This window comes from Podarcis gaigeae (assembly GCF_964106915.1).
Source record: "Podarcis gaigeae genome assembly, chromosome: 3".
NCBI lineage: Eukaryota > Metazoa > Chordata > Lepidosauria > Squamata > Lacertidae > Podarcis > Podarcis gaigeae.
In genome coordinates, this window is record NC_139680.1 from 40,117,299 (window position 1) to 40,143,552 (window position 26,254).

The window sequence follows — 26,254 nt, forward strand, 5'->3', positions numbered from 1 at the left end:
GTTCCCTGTAACTTCACTTCTTGCAGTGAAGTTTACTATTCCATTCATAATAGTTAGAAGGGGCAGGGGGGAGCTCTCCTATCAGTGACATTCAAAATATTGACTACCTGTATAAAAGGCAGACATTGCTAAGATGGAGCTGTGGGTCACACAGATGTATAACACACTCCTGTGTATGTTTATGTGGAAGTAAGACCCAATAAATTTGTCTGAAGGATTGCAACCTGAATGGGTGAAGGGTTTGCATCATTTTCAGGTTGGCTCAGTGCGGAATACCATTATGCCGGAATACCAATTAGTAAAGGAAGCAAGCCAGAATCCTCCAATGCATAAGCAGCTGGGGAATGGTAGAGCAGAAGGGAGGGAGTCCCACAGCAGGTGGAGCCAAAACCAATGACAGGAAGAGCCAAGTAATTGTAGTTTTGCCCGCTTAGTCTCCACCAGGTATTTGGGGTTAAGACTGCAGTCTTAGAAAGCAACCTTGCTGCTTTTACTTCCTCATATACTCTCATTGTGAAAATTAACATAATTTGATTCTCATTCCGCAAGGATGAAGAACAAGTGGAACCAGGCTTTCTAAGGGTGGAGAAACAAGCAACTAAAATAGTGGTGCTCAATTTGATCTTTCTGTGAACAGAACAGGGGTTGTTTGCTGCAAATATCAGCCAGAAGTCCATTCAGTAGAGAAAATGTAGACTACACATGGGTTGGGAAGTTTGGAAGAAAAGCAGGGTGGGCTTAAAGCTTTAGAAGGAACTGTAAACTATTTCCTAGAAATTCTTTAGAGGGTGGAAAGCAACGGTACAAAATCAAATGCAAGCTTTGGTCTGCTGCTCCAGGGTCACAATTAAATCCAAGGTAATGAACCTATTAAGGAACATTTATTAAAAACTATTCAAGATCTTGAACTTAAACATAAAAAACTGGTTCAGCTAGAATATATGCCAAGCTAGAGCAGCATAGATGGGAACTGGACGCTGTGGAATCTCAATATGTGGCCAAGTCACTCCACTTTGTGAAACCAAAGTTCAGTGCTCTAAACTCTTAGCAAATGTGTTAAAGGGGGAGAAATAGAAGCAATCACATGTGTTCTCTTTGAGATAAACTAACGGATCAGAAACCTAGGATGGTAAAAATAATAAACAAATGATTCTGACGCTATTACTTGAACCTATATCAGTCAAAGTAACTGTTACACAGGGCTTTTTTCCAGGGGGAACTCAGTTCTGGCACCTCTCAGATTGGTGCCATTGCCATTCTGAGAGAAAAGGGGAGGCATTCATGGTGAGTTCTGCCACCTCTTTTTCTAGAAAAATTGTACTGCTGTTACAGAACAATATGAATCAATATTTGGATAATCTACATTTGAAACCACTTAAAGAAGAACACAAAAAGTTATCAAATACAGCATTTATACTGAAGAAGAAATCAGTTATCAACATTGGCAAGCTAAAGCATGGCAAGACATCAGGCCCAGACTGCTTTGGCAGTCTTTTTTATAATAGGGTTGCCATAATAGGGCTGCCAGCCTCATATCTGGAGTGGGGGCAGAATCTCAGAAACTTGTAATATCTCTTAAAATACTGTTATTTCTAAACCCAGGTGGGATTTGAAGGAAGTGGGATCCTATCACCTGATAACCCTGTTCAGTCAAGATTTCTTTTTTCCACTCTTGCTCTTCACCAGGCTTCCTCAAACATGACCCTACATGTTGGCCTACAACTCCCATGATCCCTAGTTAGCAGGACCATTGGTCAAGGATGATGGGAATTGTAGTCTCAAAACATCTGGAGGGCTGAGTTTGAGGAAGTCTGCTCTTCACAACCCCCCTGGAGTCCTGGCTGTAGCATTAAGATATAATTCTTTCATTAAAGGATAGCAGGGAGAGGGCAAACAACATATGTGGACAATATTATTTGTATGACACGTAATCCCAAAGGGACTATCCCTGCATTGAGGACTGAATTATCAGTTTTTGAGAAAGTATAGCTGGAGTATGTTATAACTGGGATAAATCGTTTTTGTATTGTAATGTCAATTCAAATACACAACTGGAACTTAACAAAGTTAACATCTTGATACATTGTAAGGATTTCCATTACTTAAGGATGCAGATCCCTTGAAATTTAAACACATCGCATTATTAGAATTTTATTCCTTTAGTCAAAAAGATTATGTGTAATTTGGGCAGATGGAAGAAGCTTAAAATATCTATTTTGGGCTGAATTGAATCAGTAAATATGATGATAGTTCCTACATCTGTTCCAAGTGCTTCCTCTCTCTCTCTCTCCATCCTACCTCTCTTAAGAATTGGCAAAGAATTATTAAAAATTTTGTATTTCAGAGAAAGAGAACAAGATTAACTCTGAAAAATTGCTATAGGAGGCCAGATGAAGGAGAATGGGGACGTCCACATTTGATGCTATATCGCAAAGGATTTCAAATAAGATAACACTGTTTCATTATTAACAAAGTTGACAAAAATGGATTTTACATGGACAGAAGTGATGGGTATTGCCATTTTACAAATGGACTCCTACAGTGCTGCATTAAATTCATAATCCATATACTCTGTCCTATCCTCTTCCTACAGCTGCTTCCATCATCCCTGATCATTGGTAATTGAGGCCGAGGGGGGCTTAGAGTTCAGCCACACCTGGAGGCCTACAGGCTCCTCATTCTTGCATTAGTGTGCCCTAGTACATCCCTAGATAACTAAAGCAAGGTTTCTACTTATTGCTGTTCCTTATTTTTCTATGCCATCTTGTGGGTTGTCAGAGAATTGCAACATGAATGATGCACTTTGCAGACTACCGTATTTTTTGCTCTATAAGACTCACTTTTTCCCTCCTAAAAAGTAAGGGGAAATGTGTGTGCGTCTTATGGAGAGAATGAAGGCTGCGCAGCTATCCCAGAAGCCAGAACAGCAAGAGGGATCGCTGCTTTCACTGAGCAGCAATCCCTCTTGCTGTTCTGGCTTCTGAGATTCAGAATATTTTTTTTCTTTTTTTTCTCCTCGAAAAACTAGGTGCATCTTGTGGTCTGGTGCGTCTTATAGAGCGAAAAATACGGTACATTGCAATGGGCATTCAAGCGAAATGTCTGAAGATGTAAATAAGATGCTGTAGCGTTTGTGGCTGGTGCCCATCGAGACTGGTAGGGTGGAAGGCAGGGAGACCAACCGTAGGTAGAGTCAGAGACAATGAATTCTAATTTTGTCCCCCTCCTCCTCCCTGCTGAGTTCTACATATGCAACCCTGGAACTAAGAAGGGGGAAGCTGACAGGCAGCGCCACCTTATGAACTGGTTGCGAGGCAGGCAAGTGGAGGATGGCAGAGGGCAGACTACGGTTGAGGGAAATTGTTTGGTCCGGTTCATGGCGGTGTGGCTGTGGACTGAAGGAGTTCAAGGTTGCATCATGGGCCACCCCTGTGCTGCTCTTGCTGGACACCCACCTTGTTTCAGCAGGCACCATGGTTCCATGGATGGAATGTTCTGCAGGTGTCCCTCTCATGGCGGAGCCATATTTGGTGTTCTAAAGATATATCAGGGCTTCCATCAACTCACCTTGACATCATATGGAAAATATTTGCATTTTTCATTAATTCAAATAAGCATGCTTAAGAAACGATTAAGCTAAGCAAGTCTCGATTCAGGTGCTGCCATTTGTTGACAGCATCGTTTTGTATGCAAAGCATATGCTCTATCACTCACCCTTCCACCTTGCCCTAGCAGGGGATTTCTAACGTGTTTGACAACTAGCAAATAAATGAATACAATCCCCCTCAAGAAATAAGACCTGACCTGATAAAGTTTATGAACTTTGCTTCTATCTTTATTTGGGTGTCTGTGTGTCCTGAATGTGTCCATGGTTGTTGTTGTTTTTATCCTTGCAGGTGAGGGAGAGCACAAAATAACAGGAAGTGCCGTTTCCGTACAACTCTGCAGTTTCAAAAGTCAAATCGCTGCCAAGGTTCCCTTTATCTCACACGCGAACCTCCGAATTTCCTCTTAGCACCTAATCCACACCAATACTCTGCGCATGCGTCTCACACCTCCCCCCGCCCAGACCTTCCAGAGCAGTGTCTCGCTCGGTCTTTTTAAACACAACCCCACCGCCCCAGCAGGGAGGGTTCTGATTGGCCCGTCCCCCGCTCGCAAAGCTGCCAATGAGAATGTCCGGTGCGGTCCCCGCCTGCGCTTCTCAGGGTCGGCGTAGCGAGACCACGGGCGCGCGCGCGCGTTCCTCGTCAGCAGCCGACATGGCGTTCGCTGGTATCGCGCTGCGCGGCGCTGCTGCGGCGGCGTCGAGACCTCGGCCGCGGCTACGTTTCGCGACGGGGCCTCTGAGCCGCAGGCACGCGGCGCATTTCACTTTCCAGCCGGACCCAGAGCCCACCCAGTATGGTGAGAGCTTCCGTCCTCCTCACTCGCTCCTGAGTAGAAGCGAGCCGCCCTCGCTTCTCCACGTCCACGCGCCCGGCGGACTGAGGCGGCGCAAAGCTGAGGCGGTAGAATGGACTGCACCATTTAAGGGGGGGGGAGAAAAAAAGACATTTTCACACACCCCACCAGATGCCGTTACTCAAAAACCGTGCACCAGGCGCTAGGCCCTTTTTCTAACTCCCGCGCCTTTTATTTCTGAAGAATCTTTTACGTGCAGCCGAATTTTAAAAAAGCACCTTCCACCCCCCCTCGTCTCCTTAAAGTGGTGCAGTCCGTTCTCCCTTCTCATTCCCGCTTGGTTCCGCTGTCCTATGGAGACTCAGCCTCATGTTGCTGCTGGGGAGGGTGAAGGCTTGGAGCTAGAGGGCGATCGCTTTGTGATTGGGGGCAGAAATTAATCAAACTTGTTTACTCTCCCCCCCCCCCCATGGGTGGTGGTGCTCGCGTTATTAAAATTCAGGTTGCCCACCTCATTGTGGTACTGCAGAGCAGCAAGGCAGCCAGGTGCCAAAGAGGACAGAAGGACACTGGCAGGGGTTTTTTAGCAGTTATGGCAGAAATTGGGAGGCTTGCACCCAGCTGGTAGTTTGCTGTAGTTCTTTGCATCTGGTCACATTCACTTAATGTTGGAGTAGGGTTTTTCTCCTTCATCCCCTTGAACGTGGAACTCCCAAAACAAGGCGTCCTGTAAATACTGATTCTAGGGAGTGAGAGATGTTACTGACAAACACACACTCCTGTGGGTAGGAGTGACAGTAAAAATCATGAAAACCGCCTGCCATACACACAGGCGTACAGTGGTACCTCAGTTTACGAACAGTCCTGTTTACAAACTATTAGGTTTACGAACTCCACAAAACCGGAAGTAGTGTCCTAGTTTGCGAATTTTATCTTGGACTACAAATGGAAGCCAAACAGTGAAAGGGCACTGGTGGAGGGAGGCCTCATTAGGGAAAGCGCGCCTCAGTTTAAGAACGGTTTTGGTTTAAGAACGGACTTCCGGAACGGATTAAGTTTGTAAACCGAGGTACCACTGTATATGTAAACGATTGTACTACTAGAACTCTGTGACACTAGCCTGCCATGATTTATCTGTACAGAAGATTTTTAAAACTCAAAAGTTTACATAAGCTGAAATGAATTCTTGGAGATGTGACCTGTGCTACTTTATAGTTCGTACATGAGGTCACTTCGTGAAGAGAAATTGCGTCAGTCAGGCTTCAGAACTATAATGATTTTGTACTTTAGGGTGCAGAGATAGACAGTTACACCTGTTAAGTAATTCCACTTCCTTGCTTCCTAAATACCATTGAACAGCTGGCGGTGGAAGAATGCTAAAAGGATAGCCTATTATGAGTGCATCCAAAAGAGAGTGTGTGTGTGTGTGTGTGTATATATATATATATATATATATATGTGTGTGTGTGTGTGTGTGTGTGTTACATAATGTCTACATTCACATGAACTAAGGCAAACAATTGGGTACTTCTCTAGAAGAGCTGTTGTAGGGCATGGTATCTACATATAGTACTTCAGTGCAGAAAAATGACCCCAGTGATTTCTGCTGTAAATTATGCTGATGGCCTATTATCTTCATTGGTTTGCTAGTTTATTGTAAGTCTCGGTACTGACCCCTATGTGATATAACTATGCTGTGCACAAGGCTTGACTACTTCTGTGTATGGCTAGGTGAGAACATTAGGGGTGGAGACATTTCATTATTCCAAATACCTGCATTATCTGTTTCTTATATTTCAATAAGAAGCAGGAATAGCTCATTTCAATTCTCTACAATATTTTTCCCAGTATTTTTTCTAGTTGATAATAATAAGATTTACAATTCGGTTTTCCATAAGGTCCCAGAGTGGAGTATATACATTTTAATGTTTCAATTAAAATAATTTGATAAATTTTCAATTAAAACAGTGCAAAACCAGTTCAAACCAGCAACATCCAAATATTACAGTACCACAGAGGGGAATTAGCACTATGTATTATTCAGTCATCCCCCATTCCCCATCTTAAGCTGTTACTGAAAAGTACAATGATCCTATCCATGTTTACTCAGATGTAATCCTATTTAATTAATTGTAGCTTACTCCAATGTAAGTGGGGTTAGGATTGCAACCTTAGTATGTAGGCAAGGGTATTCAACAAAACTGAGCCCCCCAAAGATTATTCATGGTGAACGTGTCTTAAAATTTCATTATTCAGCTTTTGGATTAAATAGCAATAGCAGAAGCTATTTAATGTACAAGAAAGACAATTAACTATTGATAAGTGGTGAACATTTAATACTTGATGTGTTTCATTTGACCTTATGAAGTGCTCAACTACAATCAATAGCACAGAAAGTGATAGCTAACAAGAAATCTTAACCCTTATTACATGGACCCTTTATGAAGTTATAGGTAGTGAAATGAATTGTGAATAGCTGAAGGCACTGGGGTCATGGAAAATCTTGTAGATTGGACATATATCATGCTGTCTCTGTGGATTGGAACCCAATATTTCAGGTATTTGTATTTAACCGTTGTCTTGTCTAACTTATTGGTCTCTTTGCACAGGCCAGACACAGAAAATGAACCTTTTCCAGTCCATTACAAGTGCCTTGGATAATGCCTTGTCGAAAGATCCAACAGCAGGTATAGTTTTATATCTAAAATTATGTCTATGGAGGTTCTTTTGTTAGAAGCCCTTTTTATTGAATACACACTCTTAAACTAAATCTGAATTAAGGTAAAACTTGTATGTAAATACGAATTAATTTGAGATTTATGTAGCACAAGAACATAGTAGAATTCTACAAAAATTAAGCAGTGACTTTGATCTGTTAGAAACTATTCAGAACCACGATATGGTAATGAGTTTGATAGGACCAGCCATAATCTCACAAAGTAAGCAATAGGCCTGGTGGTAGCTATACATCCTGCTACTGTGCAGCCAGAGTTTTGATTATATTGAATAATATAATGCAAAGTATGCAAAGGGTCAGGTTGAACTTGAGATTCCTTTTAATTACTAATCATTATTAACTAAGAATCATCTTGTATTCTTGAGCAATTATTTACTTAATTCCTTGTTGTACACTTGCAGTAATATTTGGTGAAGATGTATCTTTTGGGGGAGTCTTTAGGTGCACTCTTGGCTTGAGAGACAAATATGGTGAGTTTACAACTTATATGATTCATTTGCCAGATCGTTGTTTCTCTTCCTGTTCACATTAACTATTATATCAACTATATATATTATAATATATTATATTAATAGAGAGAGAGGTTATATGTTTCATTCCACTTGAGAAATTGTTATTTCCTTCTTGTAAAGGTGATCAGAGCAGCCAATGCAGGCAGCTATTTCCAAAGTTTAACAATGGGCTAACAGCACAGTCCTATAATGTCTATTCAGAAGTAAGCCTGGTGGAGGTAAGAAGGATTTACTACTAGGAAAGTGGGTCCTGTATAGAATTACAGCCTAGTTCACCTTGGTTTTGAAGGCTACTAAAACTGAATGATTTTTAGGCTCTTTGACAGTTATGCAGGATGTGCGGAACTATTAATATGCTGCACCGAGGAATCCCATATTTAGCATTTTAAAACATAGCAAATTTTCATTTAATGTCAAGCTTTGTTAGAACAGTGCATTCATTTGTGCTAGATTGTGCTTCTGACATGAGATGGTTTTATTTGGGGTCTGTGGTATACGCTGATAGAGCTCAGCAATTCAATTTGCCCAACAAGGGGGAAATATTGCATTTGCAAGGAACAACATTTTACATGTTGATATATCAAGAACGACTATAACATTTTGCAAATGAAACAAATAGGTTAAGATTTGTTATTAATGACATCTGACGTGGGGTGGTTTTTTATGTTGTGGTACGTGGGGAAATAGAGATCTGCACACTTCTATTTTAAACTGGCTTTAGATCTACCAGTGAAATGCACCGTGTGGGAAACTTACTCTGGTTGCTGCTAGTGAGAACATGGCTAGTAGTGTGCATTCCACTGCACTTTTGGCAGGGGCTTCTGGGACAGCACATCTCCTTTCACACTGGTAGAGCCCAGTGGAACCTCTCCCAATCCTAACCCCTGCCAGCAACATGGATTAGTGGTTAGGGTTGCTCTGATCACAAATATATTGCAACTGCAACATTAATAAACAGTTACTAGTGTAGGTGTTACTTTCCTTACCCTTACACAAGTTTCTTTGTCTGCATATTAGTAGTATATATTGTAACAATGGCCCCTTTTAACAGTAGGTATATTTGTAGCTATGCTTGCATAAAGCTAAAGTGATTCATATGGTAACATTTCATAAATATATCAAACTATGTTTTTAGGTGTCCACTTACACATGATACATTAAATGTTTATAGATGAGTAAATTTAGCTTGGGTTTGATAAGAAACCACACCAAATAAAATATTGAACATATTTCAAAACAAACAAAAGTTACAGGAGAAAAGCTCTGTGGCTTCAGACTTTCCCATCATTGTTCTCTGACATCACTACTTCTGACAGTAGCTTTTAGTAAAAAAGGTTATTGTCACTTTGTAGGCTCCTGAATTCCACTAAATAGCTTGTACTCTGAGAAGTATCTTTTGCATCTGAGCATCTACCCTATATTCTTATTTTAAAAGGTTTATTACGAGAAACTCTTTATTTTTGTAGGTAAAGACAGAGTGTTCAATACTCCTTTATGCGAACAAGGAATTGTAGGATTTGGCATTGGAGTTGCAGTAACTGGTGCTACAGCCATTGCAGAAATTCAGTTTGCTGACTATATCTACCCTGCCTTTGATCAGGTCGGTGCATAATCTAAGATGCTGAAAATAAGAATAACAGTTTATTGTTATTTTTCCTTAAAGTAATGAAGAGCTGAACAGAAATTGGATTGGACATGAGGGAGGCTGAAGCAGAATGTCAATATGACTGCACTAGGTGGGGATGCTGATAAGGTTGTGGCACTTTGCATGTTACATGAAGCACCAAAATTGTATGTGTGAATGCAGTGATGCCTGTGCTTGCTCTTCATCCTTCTAACATGCAAGAAGAAGAAGGAAATTTACAGCTCTCCTGTGGGCAGATAGTACACTTGTATCTCCTTAGAGGGGAAATGTATGAGTCCCCTTGCAGACATTTCAAAAAGTGATGGAAAGTAGAGGTGTGAATGCAATTTTGGTGCTACTTCTTGCTGCTGCTTGTAATGTGAGGTAGCCCTCAGTGAAAAAGTATTGGAGCTAGGCTAAAAACTGAACATTTGTATTTAGCTTTGACTTCAGCTGTTGCATACTTGATAAAATGTACTTTGTTACAGAAATAATAAAGAGCAACACATAAGGGTAATTTGTAGGAATCAGATACTAGAAATCTGTGTTACATCTGTAGCTGGCTCAAGGAAGTGTGTTGCAAAGCAAAGACAATGATGTAAAAATTTATTAGCATTTGGTTTTAAGATTTGGGGTGTCTGTTCCTGCTTAATATTGTACAATGGAACATGAATGATCAAAATACATAGTATGTGTGTGCCTGAGTACATTCAAGATTAATTAAATAAATGTATCTTCCCCTCAGATTGTTAATGAGGCGGCAAAGTATCGGTATCGCTCGGGAAATCTCTTTGATTGTGGAAGCCTCACTATAAGAGCCCCTTGGGGTTGTGTAGGTCATGGTGCATTATATCACTCTCAAAGCCCAGAAGCCTTTTTTGCTCATTGTCCAGGACTAAAGGTATGGTAATTGGATAAATGGATTTTATTATAATTGGTGTGGATTTACCATTACGGTAGCTATTCCTCATGGGAGGCTCTCTGTGACTTAAGCAATTGCCATGTTACCTTGTGAATGAATCTGGTGATGTTTGTAGATGGACTCTGTAGATTCCCTTTTCTGTTAACATGTTTTGACATATTAACTAATTTTTCACATGGTTCCTTTATGTATAAGGATCACTACTAATGTGGTAGCAGAGTACTGTGAGGACTTCACCACCCCAAAATTAAATGCTAAAATTAAATTAAAACCAAACATTTGAATTGAGCTTGAGTCTTCATTGAAGAACGAAGTGCTACCCTATCAAATATGCATTAAAAAGTTGCAGTTCACAGTCAGAGGACTTGTGTATTGCAGTTATTGCTGGAATGTATAACTTCAGACTGAAAGTAGGGGATCACTTCTTTGTATGATTAAGCTGTTTATACTTCACACAAAAACGAGCATGGTTTAGAGAAGGACTTACGAAATCTCTTGGGAAATCTTTAGGAACTATCAGCTAGGAACCTTTTGCCAGCATGGCTACTTGAGTAGAGTCCCTTTATTACTCTCAGGTTTGAAGAGTGATGATTAGAGCTGCCTTTAATAAACTCGTAACAGATCAAATACCAGTGTACTTGAATCAAACAGAATTGTCAGAAGACAATTATACTGTCAGTCGAATGGTATTGCTTTTGAACAAGTGCCACAATCAGAATTTCAATTGATATTTAGGGCAGACTGCATTGACCTGAGTTTAGCTTCTGATGTGCCTTAGTGTTTTGCCCTCAATTTATTGGGGCAAGTAGTAGATAAAGTGTGTAGGTACAGCAGTGTCACTGGATAATATTTTGAGGATTATATTCAAGCCTGTTCTAAAAGCAATGCAAGATAGACACACAGTGATGTTTCAGTACTGTGCTTCTGAGGCTCTTTTTGTAAGTTTGTTCAATCTTGGTTTGTTCCACTGTAGTTTGTGCCACACCAGTTTTAATTGCTACTGAAGCAAGCCAGTTTAAAATGTAGCTTGAGCCATTAGTCTTCTTTGAAGAAAACCATAGAGAGACTGTTTGTGTTGTTGATTTGTATATACCTGATAACTACTCTGAACTCTGACCAGATGTAGATTTTTTTATTCTATAATGTGCTCATATTTCAGAAAAAAAGCATTGGATGCAGTGGTCACAGTAGAGAGCTGTAGGCTCTTTCAGGTATTTCTGAGCTAGTTTTGATGATTGAATAATGGTAGTTATTAAACTTTGAATAGAAATAGTATTATAAGAAGGTGATAGGTATGCTATGTTGCTTCTGTAATTAGCCTCTTAATAAGCAAAGTATTTTGTTTTGTAGATTTTCTTATTCTATCTTTTTTCCAGGTTGTTGTTCCAAGAGGTCCTGTAGAAGCCAAAGGACTATTGCTATCATGCATAGAAGATAAAAACCCTTGTATATTCTTTGAACCTAAAATACTGTACAGAGCAGCAGGTAAAGGCTTTTATGCACAACATAATAATAAGTGAATGAAGATGATTTTCTGTATAGGCATATAAGGAAGCATGGTCTATTTGAGCAGCCAGCTTAAATTACTCATTTCCTTCTTTCGTTTATCGATCATTTGCTTGGATATGAAGAAATAGATTATTTAGAGCATACTCCTGTGTGTTTATTCATATGAAAGAATACTACTAATAATGTCCCACTGTGTTGAGTCCTGATGGTGGTGGTGCACAGATAGTTTGCTATTGTTTGTTTAAGATCTTTGAAAGAAAGATTTCCTGCCTGACAACTATGGATTTGCCTCCCTTATCTTATTAATAGGCTGAAGGTTGCCTGACCAGCTGGAAGGTAGCCTTTTATTAATGACTGAAGAATGAAATAGGACTATTTCACTGTTAAGGGTATTTTGCTTTAATAATGGCCCCTGGTATCTGTTTAAAGAGGTTTAAGTTGGCCATAGTAGTTTGAGCTTGTTTCAAACTTTATGAAATAGGATTATTTTCACTAATCATATTTAAGATTAGATTTCTCATTCAGCTATATCTGCAATTAATGGAAACATTCAATTTCTTTATCACAGCTGTCTTAGAAGAAGTGAGGTGAACAGTGAGCATAAGCTGCAACTTGCTGTGGCTCATCCTTATAACTCTAAACTATGGCTTAGTATTATATGTGAACTGGGCCTGTATCTGTTAAAGCGTTTGCTCGAGTGCTGAATCAATGTTCTCTTATTTATCAAAGGAACAATTCATTTAGTACAAACAGTCAAGAAAGAACTTGGGTGTTAATATATGTATCATGTGGGGGGAGGCTCTCAATTTTCAGTTAGGCTAGAAAATGGAGGTTTTGGGCTATTTTCAAGGCAGACTATTCAGGTGTGATCCAGCTTCTTGCCCTGCATACATACACCTTTGGCTTTAGGTAGTCTTCCTGCTAGCATTCTTTTTTAATGTTTGTTTTTACTCTAGTTTAATGCACCATCAAATCTAATGCTCCATCGAATCTAATGTGCACCTCAATTTTCAGAACCTTGAAACCCCAAAAAGTATTTGCTAGCAAATGTAAATGTGCCATCAAATCTAATGTGCGCCTTAATTTTCACACTGTAATTTGGCCAAAAAAGGTGAGCATTAGATTTGAGTAAATACAGTAATATACAAAAGAGTTGAAATTTTCACGTTTTCATGTTGAAAGGGTACAATAGTACGTATTTCCTGTTGTTGAAAATATTGATGTGCCAAAAATAAGAGAGAGAAGGAAATAAGCTGTTTGTCTTTTTATTAGGTGCATAATTTATAATATTGGTGAAAAAATACACTTTTGTACCTTTGAACAAGGTTTTTAGTTTAATTTTTAGCAAGACTTGTCAGTGTGCATTGTCTTGTAAATATATTGATGGAGGAGGAAGCAATGCAAAGTACTATGGTGAATACAGAAGTCAGTTATTTTAATAATAGCAACATTTTAAAACTGCTTTATTCAAAATATAAGAATTGTTTTAAACAAAACATAAATTTTACATAGAGGTTTTTGGTTTGTTTATTTTTAAACTATATTTGCTAGTGAATCAAGAGCACATAGTGGTAATTCATAGGAAACAATGAGTCACCTTGACATTATCAGGTTTAAGTATCTTGTGGAGAGAGTATTCTTATGGCTTATGACCTTTTCAGTTTCATTTAATTCTATCATATATGACATGAGTGGTGCAGAAATGATTTGCATCAGCGGTTGTTATAGTGACATGGCAGGTAAGATGGGAAAAACTAGCTTGTTTTTAATCAGCGTTTAAAATGCCCTGTCACAAAGACGTGTTTTTCTATTGCAATTAATTGTAAATAAAATCAAACACTAGCACTGCCAAATGCATGACTTTGGATTTATGAATATTCATAGAATGTTAGTTGGAGGAAGCTTTGCAGGTGAGAAATAATCATGCTAATAACAATTAACAACAATAAAAAGGAGCACAGGGCAGTAAAGAACAAAGCTGCAAAACAATACAATTAAAAATAAAATAAAAACATAATCTAAAGCACCTGGAAATCTTTTTTTTATAAAGCAGTCTTGTATCCTCACAGCTAATAATTACAAGTTTGATGTGGACAACATCTTTCAGTTATAAAATGCTTGAGTGAACAGGAACATTTTGAACTTTCTCTTGAATGTTAATAATGAGGGAGATAGGCACACATCACCGAGGAGGGCATTCTGCAACCGGAAGCTGCCATTAGTTCTGTGCAAAGGGTGATTAACTTAACAGTGCTGGGTTGAAAGGGACATTAAATGCTAATTAACTTGTCATTTCTGATATATCAACACAAGTTACTCACTCCATAGCTGCAGGATGTTCGTAAGGGGTTTCTGACCAAATATGACATAGAGCCAGGCGACTAATCTGTCACTAGCGGGGAAAGGGGACAATGTTTCCCAGGAATTGCAAATTTAGACTTAATCCAGTTACTGGTGGAAGATGTTTGCCAGAGGATGTCCTCAGAGCCAAACAAGAGCATATGCTTGCATTAGATATGGCAAAGGTTCTGAGGGCTAATGAGGCTTGTGGTCTATTAAAATAAGCCATTCCTTGCACAGGTACTGCACAGTTATTTCCGTGGGAGAAGATTTGGCTTAAACCACAGTTTTTTTCTGATTCCTTTGCCATGGCACTGCACTCATACCTCAGAGTAAAGCTAACATAGTCACATCATTCCAGGGCATGTGCAAAGTTCCAGCTGAGCCATGCATTTTGGTAATGCTAGATAACTGGTTCCATTGATTTTTATTATTAATAAAGTTCTAATTTCCAGCTGAAATTAGACCTCATGTTACAATATCTATTTAAAAATCACAGGATTGTCATTATGCAAACTTTGGCCTTTGCAGTGGGAGACTTCGGTTTCAACAATTATAGCTACATGAAATTAATTGGATGGCTTTTGGTGAATCATACACTCTCAACCTGGCTTACCTAAGACCAGAGATTCTCAACATTTCTAGCTCCAGGGTCTTCTTGAGATGGCTGAAAGTATCTGAAGCCCACAAGTCACAGTATGGTGGCAGATGGAGGCAGTGTTGCATAAACCCGAAATTACTGATATCATTTTCTATACGCTTCTGTCTAACCCATATTTGAAAACTATTATATCCTGTACCACAATGTTTTTCTTATGACAACGAGCACCACAGCCCAGCTCTCCTCAAGCTAAGTAATGAATATTTGCTCTGGAGGTATTGTGACCAGTGGTGGAGCTTCAGGCTCCAGCATCAGGGAACGGAGAGCAGGCGGGGGCGGGGCGCCCAGCGCGGGTGGGGGGAGGGCCCAGCCGTGATGGCACCCTGCCGGGATTGTGCTGCTGGGGCCGGTGTGCTCTCCCCCCAACTCCTCTTCCTCCACCAGTGATTGTGACTCAGCCCACCCTTTTTAGGCAGAATATGCTGATCCAAAATGATGAAGAAAGCAAACAAACAAACAAACAAACAAACAAACAAACAAACAAACAAGCAATTTCCCCACTTTTACCCTGAGTGCTTCTTACATTTAGGCATTTCCTGTAAATCCTTCTCCCATTCTCCTTTCACACTTGTACCATTCTGCTCCCCACCTTCAAATTGCCGGTTTCTGGAAGTAAGCATAGATTATGCTGTATTGAACTTGTTTGTAGATCTTGACATCACAACAACAATTTGTGGTCATGGGGAAGGGGACGTACGCAGGCCTGGGACTTGCTGTGGCTTGTTCACGTGATGTCTGAATGTGGCAACTATCTACAAACTTATTAACTTATCTCTGCAGTCATGTGACTTAGAAATTTGCTTCTTCTGTTGTTAAATGAAAGTACAGACACTTAGGAAACTGAATTCTGTGGTCATCCTGGAATTTTCTGAAATCCCACGAAGGTAGAGCCTACATGATGGTAACAGAATTTATGATTTAATCAGTGTACTTATCCCTTCAAGGAAAAGAAGCTGGTACAGCCAATTTAGAGCAGGTGATAACTTGTGGTTGCAGGACTATAGCATTTCAGAGTTGCTGCCAAATATGAGGTTTTGAAGAAGCCGTGTGTAAAAGGGCCTCATTGTCCAAAGGGAAAAATACTTCTGCAGCTTTAATAGAAGCATACAAGGAAAGATTGACAATTATTTTCAGAATAATTTACTATATAGCTGTGTGTTATTCTGTGGGTTGCTAGAGTGACTAAAATTACACCTGGAAACTATAATTGAAAATGCCCAGGCTGGAATAATTACTTCACTAGTATTATATAACTAAGAGCAGATGTCATTGTTAGTGGGAAAATAGTGTGAAAGAGCATTTACATCTAAAATTACCAGCATTCACATATGAGCACTGATATATTTAGGCTCTCTTTTGATTTCTTGGTCTTTCACTGTATTGAGTTAAGCTAATGAGGTAAATGGGAATCATTTAAAGCTAGAGAAAGTAGCTTATTTTATTTTAGCAGAAGGTTTGGCTGAGAATGGTCAATAATATCGAATGACGCAACATATTTCAATGAAAATGTGAATGTCACAGACTCCTGGCTGTTCTTTGCAGCAATAGAAAGCCGCTGCTGAGGACTGGGGGGCCCTTGGGAATGGATGTGATTTGGCGGGAGGCTGCAGACGGGGAGTTGGGCATTGGGAGAAATAGCCATTTGGATCCAAGCCTGTATCTTTCAGTGCGATTCCCAATCCATAGCTGTTCCTTAGAAATTACAGTGTTGCTATTGTGGAATTAACCTGTAAATAAACTAAAAATGAAAACATACAACAATGTGTTGTTTTTGTTTTTGCTTCTGATAATTGTTTCAAATTGTTAAAAGAATGGATACTGGTACTGCAAATTTTGTTGTTGAGCAATTCATGTTTTTTGGTAGAGTGTCATATAGCAGCATTAACCTAGTGGCTCATTACGTGATGAGTTTTGTTAAGTCTTGTTTTCTAAACTTTTAATATACCATGTACAGTATCGGGGATGCAGAGACCTCCCTTTGCTTTTGGGGCTGCCTTGCCACTGTGCAGCCTGTATCTCCTGAACTTCTTGCAGCCTCAGCCTCACCTGTTCAATTTACATTCTTGGGTGCTTTGTCATATGCACCTACTATTAATTAATTAATTTCAAAAGATTTATATATTGCTTGATTGTAATAAAACCTCAAAGTGGTTATGTAACTCGGGTCATTGAATCTTGACTATGGGAAAACAGTTTTCTTTCGTACTCCCAAGGTATGTTCAACTAACACAAAACCATGAGTAACACAATGCAAATTTTAAATCATTAGCGTTCAGCATGTAACTGTTTAGCAGCTGGAGAATCTAACCTAAATTGCTTTGCATTTATTCAGTGGAGCAAGTCCCTGTGGAGCCATACTACATTCCACTCTCTCAAGCAGAAGTCCTTCAGAATGGAAGTGATGTTACACTGGTGGCCTGGGGTACGCAGGCAAGTAAGACTCTGATGGATTTTTAAAGAGAAATTATGCTATATTATCTCCTGGGAAAATGTTCTTTGAAATGCCCTCCAGATGAAGTGGACTACAACTCCCATGATCCCTGGCCATTGGCTATGCAGACTAGGGATCACAGTAATCTAGTATATGTCATCCAGACTTAACGGCACATTCCTAACTCCCACCCCTTGCCAGTGGGGCTTGGTGAAGCCCCTGCCACATCCGCAGCCCTGCTGCTCATTTGAGGGACAGCAGAAACTGGGAGTAGGGAGAAGGAAGACAGGATGATTGGGCCCAATGCTGTTGTGTGATGGCTGTGGGACCAGCCTTTAATGCCCTGTTTTAGGCCTTTTCGTTGGCTCCTGTCCATGTGTTCAGTGACTGGTAGGTTGAGCCAGGAGAGCTGGGTGGTGCAATGCCTCCACCTAATCCAACTCCTCCCTTTTCCCAGCATAAGGTGGGTTTGGATTACTCTGTGTGGAGGTTCCAATGGAAGCAGTGCGAAAAGTTCATCATGACTCAAGTCCCATTTATTTCAGCGGGATCTTAGGGCAGCTAACTATGGCTCCAATCCACAGTCTTTATCTAACAAGTGAAACTTAAATACTTCAGTGCATTGTGGGAACCTTTAAATTAAACACATATAGCATCAATTCTGTTTTTATTTTTGAAAAAAATATATATGTCTGAGTGAGGCTGTCGTGCTAAGATAAGTGCAGTATGCATGTTGTGAAATATTCAAAAGCACTCTCTAAGTGTTGCTGAAATGAAATTTCAGTAGCCTGCATATCTAATATACTATTGCATGTTTTCACCCAATATTTAGGTTCATGTTATTAAAGAGGTAGCAGTTATGGCTCAAGAAAAGCTTGGTGTGTCCTGTGAAGTAATTGATCTGAAGACTATTCTGCCTTGGGATGCAGAGACTATATGCAAGGTAGGTACATATGGCATATTAGCGCATTCAAGCATTTGAGTTATTTTCTCATATCGTAGGTCTTTGTGGAATGACCACCACTAGAGGCCTCTATTAGTTCAAGTTAAAACTGAGTTTTGGCACTGTTTTACTGACTACTATACTGTGAAGACAGAATTTCAGCTTGTTCCAAAATAATTTTGAAAGTAATCTATACTGTTCAGTCATATGAGATTGTGTAAAATATTGTGGTACGTTAGCTTCTTAGGTAGAGATGGGTAGTCAGAAGGCTTCCTGGAAAGCATGATGGTTAAAATCAGGGGAGTGGTACCTGTATTCACAGTACTGACTTGAAGAGAAATCTGTAATCTATTTTCTGAAATATATTATGTGTATTTTTTTCTTTATAATTTTTAAAAGAGCTTTTTTTTCCCTTTAGAACTTTTAGAATAACTGGCTAATAATGGGGTGTGTTGGGGGAGGGGTACTGCCTCTGGTGGGGGACATGTTATGCTCCTTCTGGGGTAGTTTGTCCACTTTTGGTCCCCACCCTGCACTTGTGCTTCCTAGAAGTGGCAGCATGTGACAGTGTGCACACCCTGGGGAAAAACTTTGATTGGCCTGCTAGACCAGGGAAAGGTAGGTGATGGGCTTAGTTTTAAAATGCATCCTTATCTTGTCATTCATTCCTTCTGAATCTCTGAACATTTGGAGAATGAGTGTGACCTTGTCAAATGTGGGACACCCTCTCCCTCGTTCCAGTGATGAGTAAAGTTTCATTTATTGATTATATTTTACTTTAAAATGTGTGTGTTGCCTCTCCAAATGCTTGAGAACGCATAAAAATAAAATATTTAATAAAAATTATTTCAAGGTACAACAATGAAATGCAGTATCGGGAGCTTTGGGTTGGTGCAGCATAGAAGCAGAGAAGGATAGCTTTGTCTCCTTCACTTCCAGCTTTTCTGTCTTGTTTGCCCAAGTACAGGACTGTTTATTTCTGCTACTAATTGTTGGACCCTTCTCCAGCTACTGTTATGCACTTCTAAAGAGTAATTAAACATGTGTTTTTTTTCTTTTTAAAATACTTTTGTACTGCACACATATTACACATTTCTCAAGCGAGGAATGCTGACAACAGCAGCTGCATGTGCCCTAGTTGTCAGTAAATAATTAAATTCTCATCATTAATTTTGCTAATTCAGATGGTTTTTTGTTATTTTCCCCATTTAAAGCTTCCTCTTTCCACATTGGTAGATTCCTCTTTTTGTAAATGTTCTTGAGTTCCTGTAACAAGTAAAATCAGGACCACCTGCTTTAATGGCACCACAATTAAACTCAAGATTCTTAATGACATTTTGGGAAATTTGAAGAGAGAACTTAGTGAAATTTGGACTTTTGTACTAGGAACCAAGAATGTTCTAGCAAAATAAGGCGTGATATCCTGCAGCAACATACAAGGACTACAAAGCAATGAAAATGGAACACAAAGAATGCAATTTTAAAATAAAATGTCAGCCGTTGCTAATCAGGTTCTCTTCAGATATTTTGGGCCATAACTCCAATGTTAACTGCAAGATTGCACCAGATTTAATTACTTGAAAAGACTGTCCTCCATGCCTCGCAAGCGCTTGACAGCCCTGTGCTGTGCGGAATTGGAGAACAGTCAGTGGTGGAAATCTAACACGCAACGTTATTTGAACTCTTATTATTTCCATAAACTAGAGGAGATTATATCCACAGACAAACGCCAATTAAGGGATTGGTGCCAAGTGATCAAATCCTCTAAATCAGGCATTTCCAACTCAGAAAAGATTGTGATCTGCTCCCAGTATAAAAAAACTGGCAGTGATCTACCCATTGTGATTGGAGGGAGGAGGAGCGTGGGTGGGGTGGGTGGATTGCCCATAGTTGTTGAGCTTTTTGGGGGAAGGAATGCACAGAGTATTTTAGCTTCCCCCCATAATTTTGTACACAATAACAATCCCGTGATCTACCAGGATCAGCCAGGGATTAGACATCCCTGCTCTAAATGCTCTCCTTGGTTCCTCCTAAAAACAGTCCATTTTAGAGCCAGTTACCTGTCAAATCTCTGGCCAGCCTCGCTTAGATTCACTTTTACTGAGCTACGTTTTCAAGCTATACACTCCGCTGTCCTAAACGGACAATATAACAGGGTACTATTCGAAGACAGACTGTATATGTGGCCAACCGCAGATGGAAGACGTCTTGCAATATTTTCTATATTGCCCACTATACATTGGGGACTTCCGGGTCGGCGCCATCGCCGAATGGCGGGCTCCCTCCGAGCTCCGGAGGGAGCCGGCTTGGCAGGGGCTGGGTCCTACCGCACCGGCGATGCGGGGACCCTTAAAAACCACGGCCAGATTGAGGCCGTGGACATGGAGACTCGGCTGGCACCGTTAGCGCCCTCCCGACTCGTGAAGGAGCCTTTTTAAAGGCTACGGATCGGGTGCCGGGGAGAAGCGTGGTGCTTTGAGTTCTCTGCTATCCCTGCCGAGCGCAGCCGCATGCCATCCGGCGGAGAGCGCTGACTTCTTCCATTGAAAATTCGGCTCTAAAGAAGAACCCGTGAGTAATTGGAATATGGACTAAAAAAAAAAGGGGATAAATTTTTAAAATTCGGAGCGAACGGGGGAGGTGGAAAAAAGGAAGTCAGCCTACCCCTAAATTGTAGAAGAGCCAAAACAAAGGACTGGACAACTAAGATCGAGTGTAACCTTATCTTGCCGAATCAGCAACTTTGCGAGGGAAAATTATAAGATTGAGCTGGAGGAGAAAAGTGGAATTGTTTAAAAAAAAAAAAAAGCAACCCCCCCGGAATCCCTGGAGCGATTCGTGAAACTGCCTGGAGAAAAGTGATGGAGGTTTTGACAGCTGTCAAAGAGCTGTCAAAAAGGAAGATTAAAATAGAGACTTTGTTATAAGGACTTTGCCGGTTATATTTGTTACAAACTGAATACAAACTGTTTTAAATATCGGTCAACAAGCTACTTGGTCTGGTGGATGTGATTCTGGAAGGGAACTTTGTTATTGCAATCCACCTAGAGGAGCCGAGGGACATTGCATGTGTTTTTCACAGGAAATGTGAACAGTTGAATGGAACTTTCAATCTCCTGGGAAACTGCAGGAATGGAACACTATTTTGTCTACAGAGGTCTACACACTACAGGAAACAATGGAACTATTTGTTGGAAAATGAAAGGAACATGATGTAATGCTTTGCTTCAAGAATAGCAAACCTCTGCAGAGACACTAGAAACTTTTGGAAAAAGAACATTTCTGTGGGAGAACAGAGAAATAAAAAGGAGGAGAATGATTGATAAGAACAAGGAAACAACAAGAACTGGACAGAACTGGGGGAACATTTGGGATATTCAGGTTTGACAAGCTTATGGATACAAAATTGGAGTTTTTACTCCTGGATATAAAAACCTGGATAGAAGAAATGGGCCCTTATTTGATAGACTCCTTCTACGATTGGACATCCGTAATTAAAGACTGGCAAAGAACCTGAGGGACATAGTGTAATGTGGGAACTCCAGGAAGATATTAGAAGTGGAGGGATAGGTGAAACGCAAAGGGGAAAGAGGGGAGGGAAAATTGGAATCCAAAGGCTGTAAAATTATTATTTATATTTATCTTATTTCCATCTGTACTATGTTTGAAAGGGGGAAACTCGTTGAAGGGTATAGATCGATCTTAGGGGATGGGAATTTGGATAAATTGGGTTATTGATGAAGAGTGTAATTTGGGGATAAGAATTTGTTGAATTTAATTGCTTATTTGGAAGATTTGGAACACAAGAGGGGGTAGGGAGGGGAAGTCCTAGTTATTGGCAATAGATTGGATTTAATTTGTTTTGATTTGTTCTAATTTGGAAAACCTTAATAAAAATTATTATAAAAAAAAAATAAAAAAAAAAATATATTGCCCACTATACATTGGACTGAGGAGGCGATTTATCACCTTACCATCCGTACAGGAAAAATGTCTCTTCCCAGCAGAGAAGATCCTATGACTTCTTAGCGATGTAAACTCTTCAGTGACTCATAAAATTTGCTTTGGCGGCCAGAAAGATCACAATGAAGACCCTGGACAATATAGCAGTGAACTGTAAGGGAGATGCAAATATCTAAATAGAGACATTTATTTGTGGTGCGACACCTCTTTTGCTTGTATTTATTTTTGATTCAGATTTGTCCTGGCCAATGGCTAGTACAATAAAGTTATTTGGATTGGATTGGACTACAACTCCCATCAATCTAGGTAACATAGCCAATGATTGGGGGTAATGGAAGGCTGATATATGTGATAGGAAGTGCCAGAAAGCAGTAGATTTCTGCCATGTGTGCACAGCAGAATTAATGTGTATGTCTCACATTAGATATCATGCTGCAATCTATACCAAGTTTCCAGGCAGTAAGCCCCACTGAATTAATAGGATTGAACTGTTAATGCAGGGCATATTGTCTTGATGAATGGCCCTCATAGAGCCAAGCAATTCTCTAGAAATCACTTGGGTTTGAATGTAGGACTATTAAGGGTTATCTTTTTGTATTCAGCATCTAAAGAATTTTGGCTTGCATTTAAACTAATGATATCACGTCAGTGCTTTGTATTTGGAGACAGTCCTTTCAGTTTATGTATAGCTGTGCCATACATCCCCTCCTCCCTAACTAATTCTTGATACAGGGTAGATTTATCTTGTAGCTTCCTCAATAGCTTTTAGCAAATGGAAAGGAATCCAGGAACCTTTGGTTTTCCTGACTGTCTTTTTGTCTAATGACAGTAAAAGCCAATGTTTGCCATTGAAACGGTCTCCCTTGGGAGGTTGTGGACACTCCTTCATTGGAGGTTTTTAAGCAGAGGTTGGATGGCCATCTGTCATGGATGCTTTCGTTGAGATTCCTGCATCACAGGGGGTTGCGCAAGATGAACATCAGGGTCCCTTCCGACTCGACAATTCTATCATTCTATCACTGAGCTGGAACACAGCATGCAGTTAATAGATACAGCTTTTATGGTAGTTTGATAAACCCAGCAAAATCTGTGGAGTTTCTGTGAAAACTTTTGTGGCTTTCTGAGGAAATGCCAGCCCTATACCTGCTGCTGTCATGTTCCTTAATCACGAACGAATAAGGCAACAAGAATGTCAGTTCTTGGTTGCAAAGAGATCATTTGCTTCTGAACTAGTAAAATGTTGGACACTCGTAACTGTGATAACTGCAGTCTTTTAAAAAAACTAATTTGGAACTTTTAACTTTTTCATTGATTTACTGGTGTTAATAGAAAATTAAGACTGATCCATTGCATGGATGAATCTGCAGGGTTTTTCACTCTGTATTGCATTAAATTCTAGTAGCAATTACTGTTGTTACATTTCTTATAGAATTTTAACTGTTGCTGGATAAACTTTGGATATTTTAGAGCAACAATTTAGCTTTTAGGAATATTTCTGCAAGTATGCTTATTAAAACATGAAATTGCATGTTCTATTTATACTATGCATCTGAAAGATCATTGTTTTAAATTATTTTATCTTTGCAGTCGGTGGCAAAGACTGGACGGTTGCTGATTAGCCATGAAGCCCCTATTACAGGAGGTTTTGCGTCAGAAATTAGTTCAACGGTTCAGGTAATCTGTTTTTAAGTACCAGAAGATTATTTTCTAGAAGGATATTTATAGTGTTAAGAATGACATACTCAAAAATATAATTAAGATGTTACAGTTCTCTTGTGCATGTTAATTTTCCATCATTTTGGGAGTTGAGTGCTGCCTTGTGGTTGAAGGGAGAATTGTTGGACAAACAGGGAAATCTCAGTGTTCCAAGCCATCAGTCTCGTTGTGGTTGCATCTCAGTACTATGCTTCTTTGTTGGCTTTCAGGCTTGTGTTTCTGCTTTACTTCATTTGTGTCTTCTGTAGTGCCCATGTATCTCCTTGAGTCCTCTAGTTTTCCTTTGTCTTTATCCAAGACAAATTATTATGGAATTTTGCTTGAGGATTAATTTTGTAGTGGCTGTAGCGAAACAGTAACATAGGTACACTTACAACTAAGTGGTGACTAGTAAATCTCTAGAACTGTCATGTATAGTACAGCTAAACATTTGGAAGAAATGGGCACTGATGTGTGAAAATGGGGTTCTCTTGAGTCTTGACTTGTTATGGGTATACAGGGAAGTTTAGAAGTTTCAGAAAGCAGAAGAAAGATTGTGCCACACACTGTGTTTTTCACAACTGATTTTATTTTACAGTGGTGATGATGTTACTTAAGTTTATCCTTTTCAAAACTCAAGATAAAACTTGCCTATCCTGAAAAATTCTGATTTTCTTCATATTTGAAAATAGAGTATATTATTTAAACAGAGCAATTTATGACAGTTTGTTTTGAAAATATTAGTTTCATGATTCTTTTCATATAAACTGGAAACCCATTGTTTACATAGCCATTTTCATTTGGTACAGAGTTTAATGCCCTTGAATTTCTACTCTCTATTACTTTATTCATCCCCCCCTTTCAGTAATTTTTATATATGCATTTTATTAAAAAATGACAACTGCAAAAGTGGGCAAAAGCTTTATAATTGGATATAAAAGCCTTTCTCCCCCTTCCTTTGTTGTCATTGTCATTTTTCATAAATTCCATATGTAAAATCAGATTTTCTGTCATGTGATTTATGAAATATATTGTAGGAGAACGTTAGTTTAGGCACACAAAATATCCAGCTTTATTATTAATTTCTAACACATATTCACTTCACAGTGAATGTATTTTTTAAAGTGTTTGACACATCTGTATCATGAAAAGAAAGCAAAAATCCAACACTCCCCCAATCAATATTTTGCTGGATGAAATGCATAGTAGGAATGCCAAAAATCTCAGGATTGGAGTTGGCTTTTACTTTTGCACATGGAAGTAATAAAACTTAAATAAAGGGAGTCCAGTTGCAGTAGAAAAATTCTATTTTCATATCATTCATCCTAACTGTGTGGCTAGAAGAAACTGAATAACAATATGCAAGTTACCATAAAAGTATTAGCATGCATCACTTGGGGGTTACTTCTGGATCTGTTACTGTCGCTTGAGGCTCAAGTGTCCTTGATTCCACAGACTTCCTTCTATAATTTGCACCCCTGTCTGGACAGGAACAGCCTAACTTCTGTTGTTTACACTCTGGCAACTCTAGGCTAAATTACTGCAATGCATTAACACATGTGGCTGGGTGCCTTTGAAGACTGTTCAGAAACTACAGCTGGTCCTGAATTCAGCGGCCAGATTGTTGACTGGTGCAAGGTGGTCTGACAATATAAACCCAATTCTGGCATAACTGCACTAGCCACCAGTTGGTTTTCACTCTTAATTCAAAGTGCTGGTTTTGACCTATACTGTTCAGGATCCTAATAACTCAAGACTGTCTCTCCCCACATGAACCAACCCAAAACTTGCGCTCATCATCCAAGGCCCTTCATCCTGTGCCTCCTCTGAGGGAGGTTCAGAGGATGTCAGCATACCTTTACAGTGGTGGCTCCCTGCTTATGAAACTCTTTCTCCAGGGAGGCAATCCTGGCATCATCATTTCTTACTTTTAGGCACCAGACCTTTGTTTTTTTAATTTATCTGATGTCTCCCTCAGTAGGCGAGATACTTTAGTTCTGCCTTTTAATTTTTCCTCTGTTTTTAATATATGTAAGTTAAATAATAATCATTACTATTAATAATTTTGCATCTTATGGCAGTGTACACACACAACAGCATGGTGTCAGCATGGATCTTAAATAAAAGAGAGAGTCACATTGCAATCCCGGGCATGTTAACTTTAAATCATGCTGATTTCAGCAGAGCTTGCTCCTAGAAAAGTAGGTATAGATTGAAGCCTGAGTTATCAAACTTATCTTTTGCATTGATGTAATCCTGAAGGAAGATTTAAAATCTTTTAATGCATATCCTAGCGTTTAATGAAGATGGTGTATGGATTGCCTGCTAGTGGTGACTTATTCCTGGAACTATAAATGTAGTTTTATTTAAATAGACTTTGTTCTGTTAAAATGAAAATGGAACAGAGATGAATTACACCTGCCACACTGATGCTCATCTTTAATTTTGAGAGCCATAAGTTCTGTGTATAGTGAATTGAGCTCCAGGAATTTCCAGCAGGGATCAATAGTATG

At 39.5% G+C, this 26,254-nt stretch overlaps 1 protein-coding gene across 3 annotated transcripts in view; it reads left to right on the forward strand.

Annotated features, from left to right (window-relative positions):
* The first annotated feature begins 4,225 nt into the window (after positions 1–4,225).
* The window catches only part of BCKDHB (branched chain keto acid dehydrogenase E1 subunit beta), a 39,487-nt gene continuing 17,458 nt past the window's right edge, over positions 4,226–26,254 (forward strand). For 2 of the 3 annotated variants that reach the window (XM_083730642.1, XM_083730643.1), the window contains exons 1-9: positions 4,226–4,407; positions 7,014–7,091; positions 7,543–7,611; positions 9,120–9,253; positions 10,023–10,178; positions 11,576–11,684; positions 17,042–17,139; positions 17,973–18,083; positions 23,634–23,720. In XM_083730642.1, the coding sequence (XP_083586768.1) occupies positions 4,263–4,407; positions 7,014–7,091; positions 7,543–7,611; positions 9,120–9,253; positions 10,023–10,178; positions 11,576–11,684; positions 17,042–17,139; positions 17,973–18,083; positions 23,634–23,720 (987 nt within the window). In that variant the 5' untranslated portion in view covers positions 4,226–4,262. Of the gene's footprint in view, positions 4,408–4,769; positions 4,792–7,013; positions 7,092–7,542; positions 7,612–9,119; positions 9,254–10,022; positions 10,179–11,575; positions 11,685–17,041; positions 17,140–17,972; positions 18,084–23,633; positions 23,721–26,254 lie in introns of those variants that run through there. The other variant, XM_083730644.1, reaches the window with a different exon arrangement.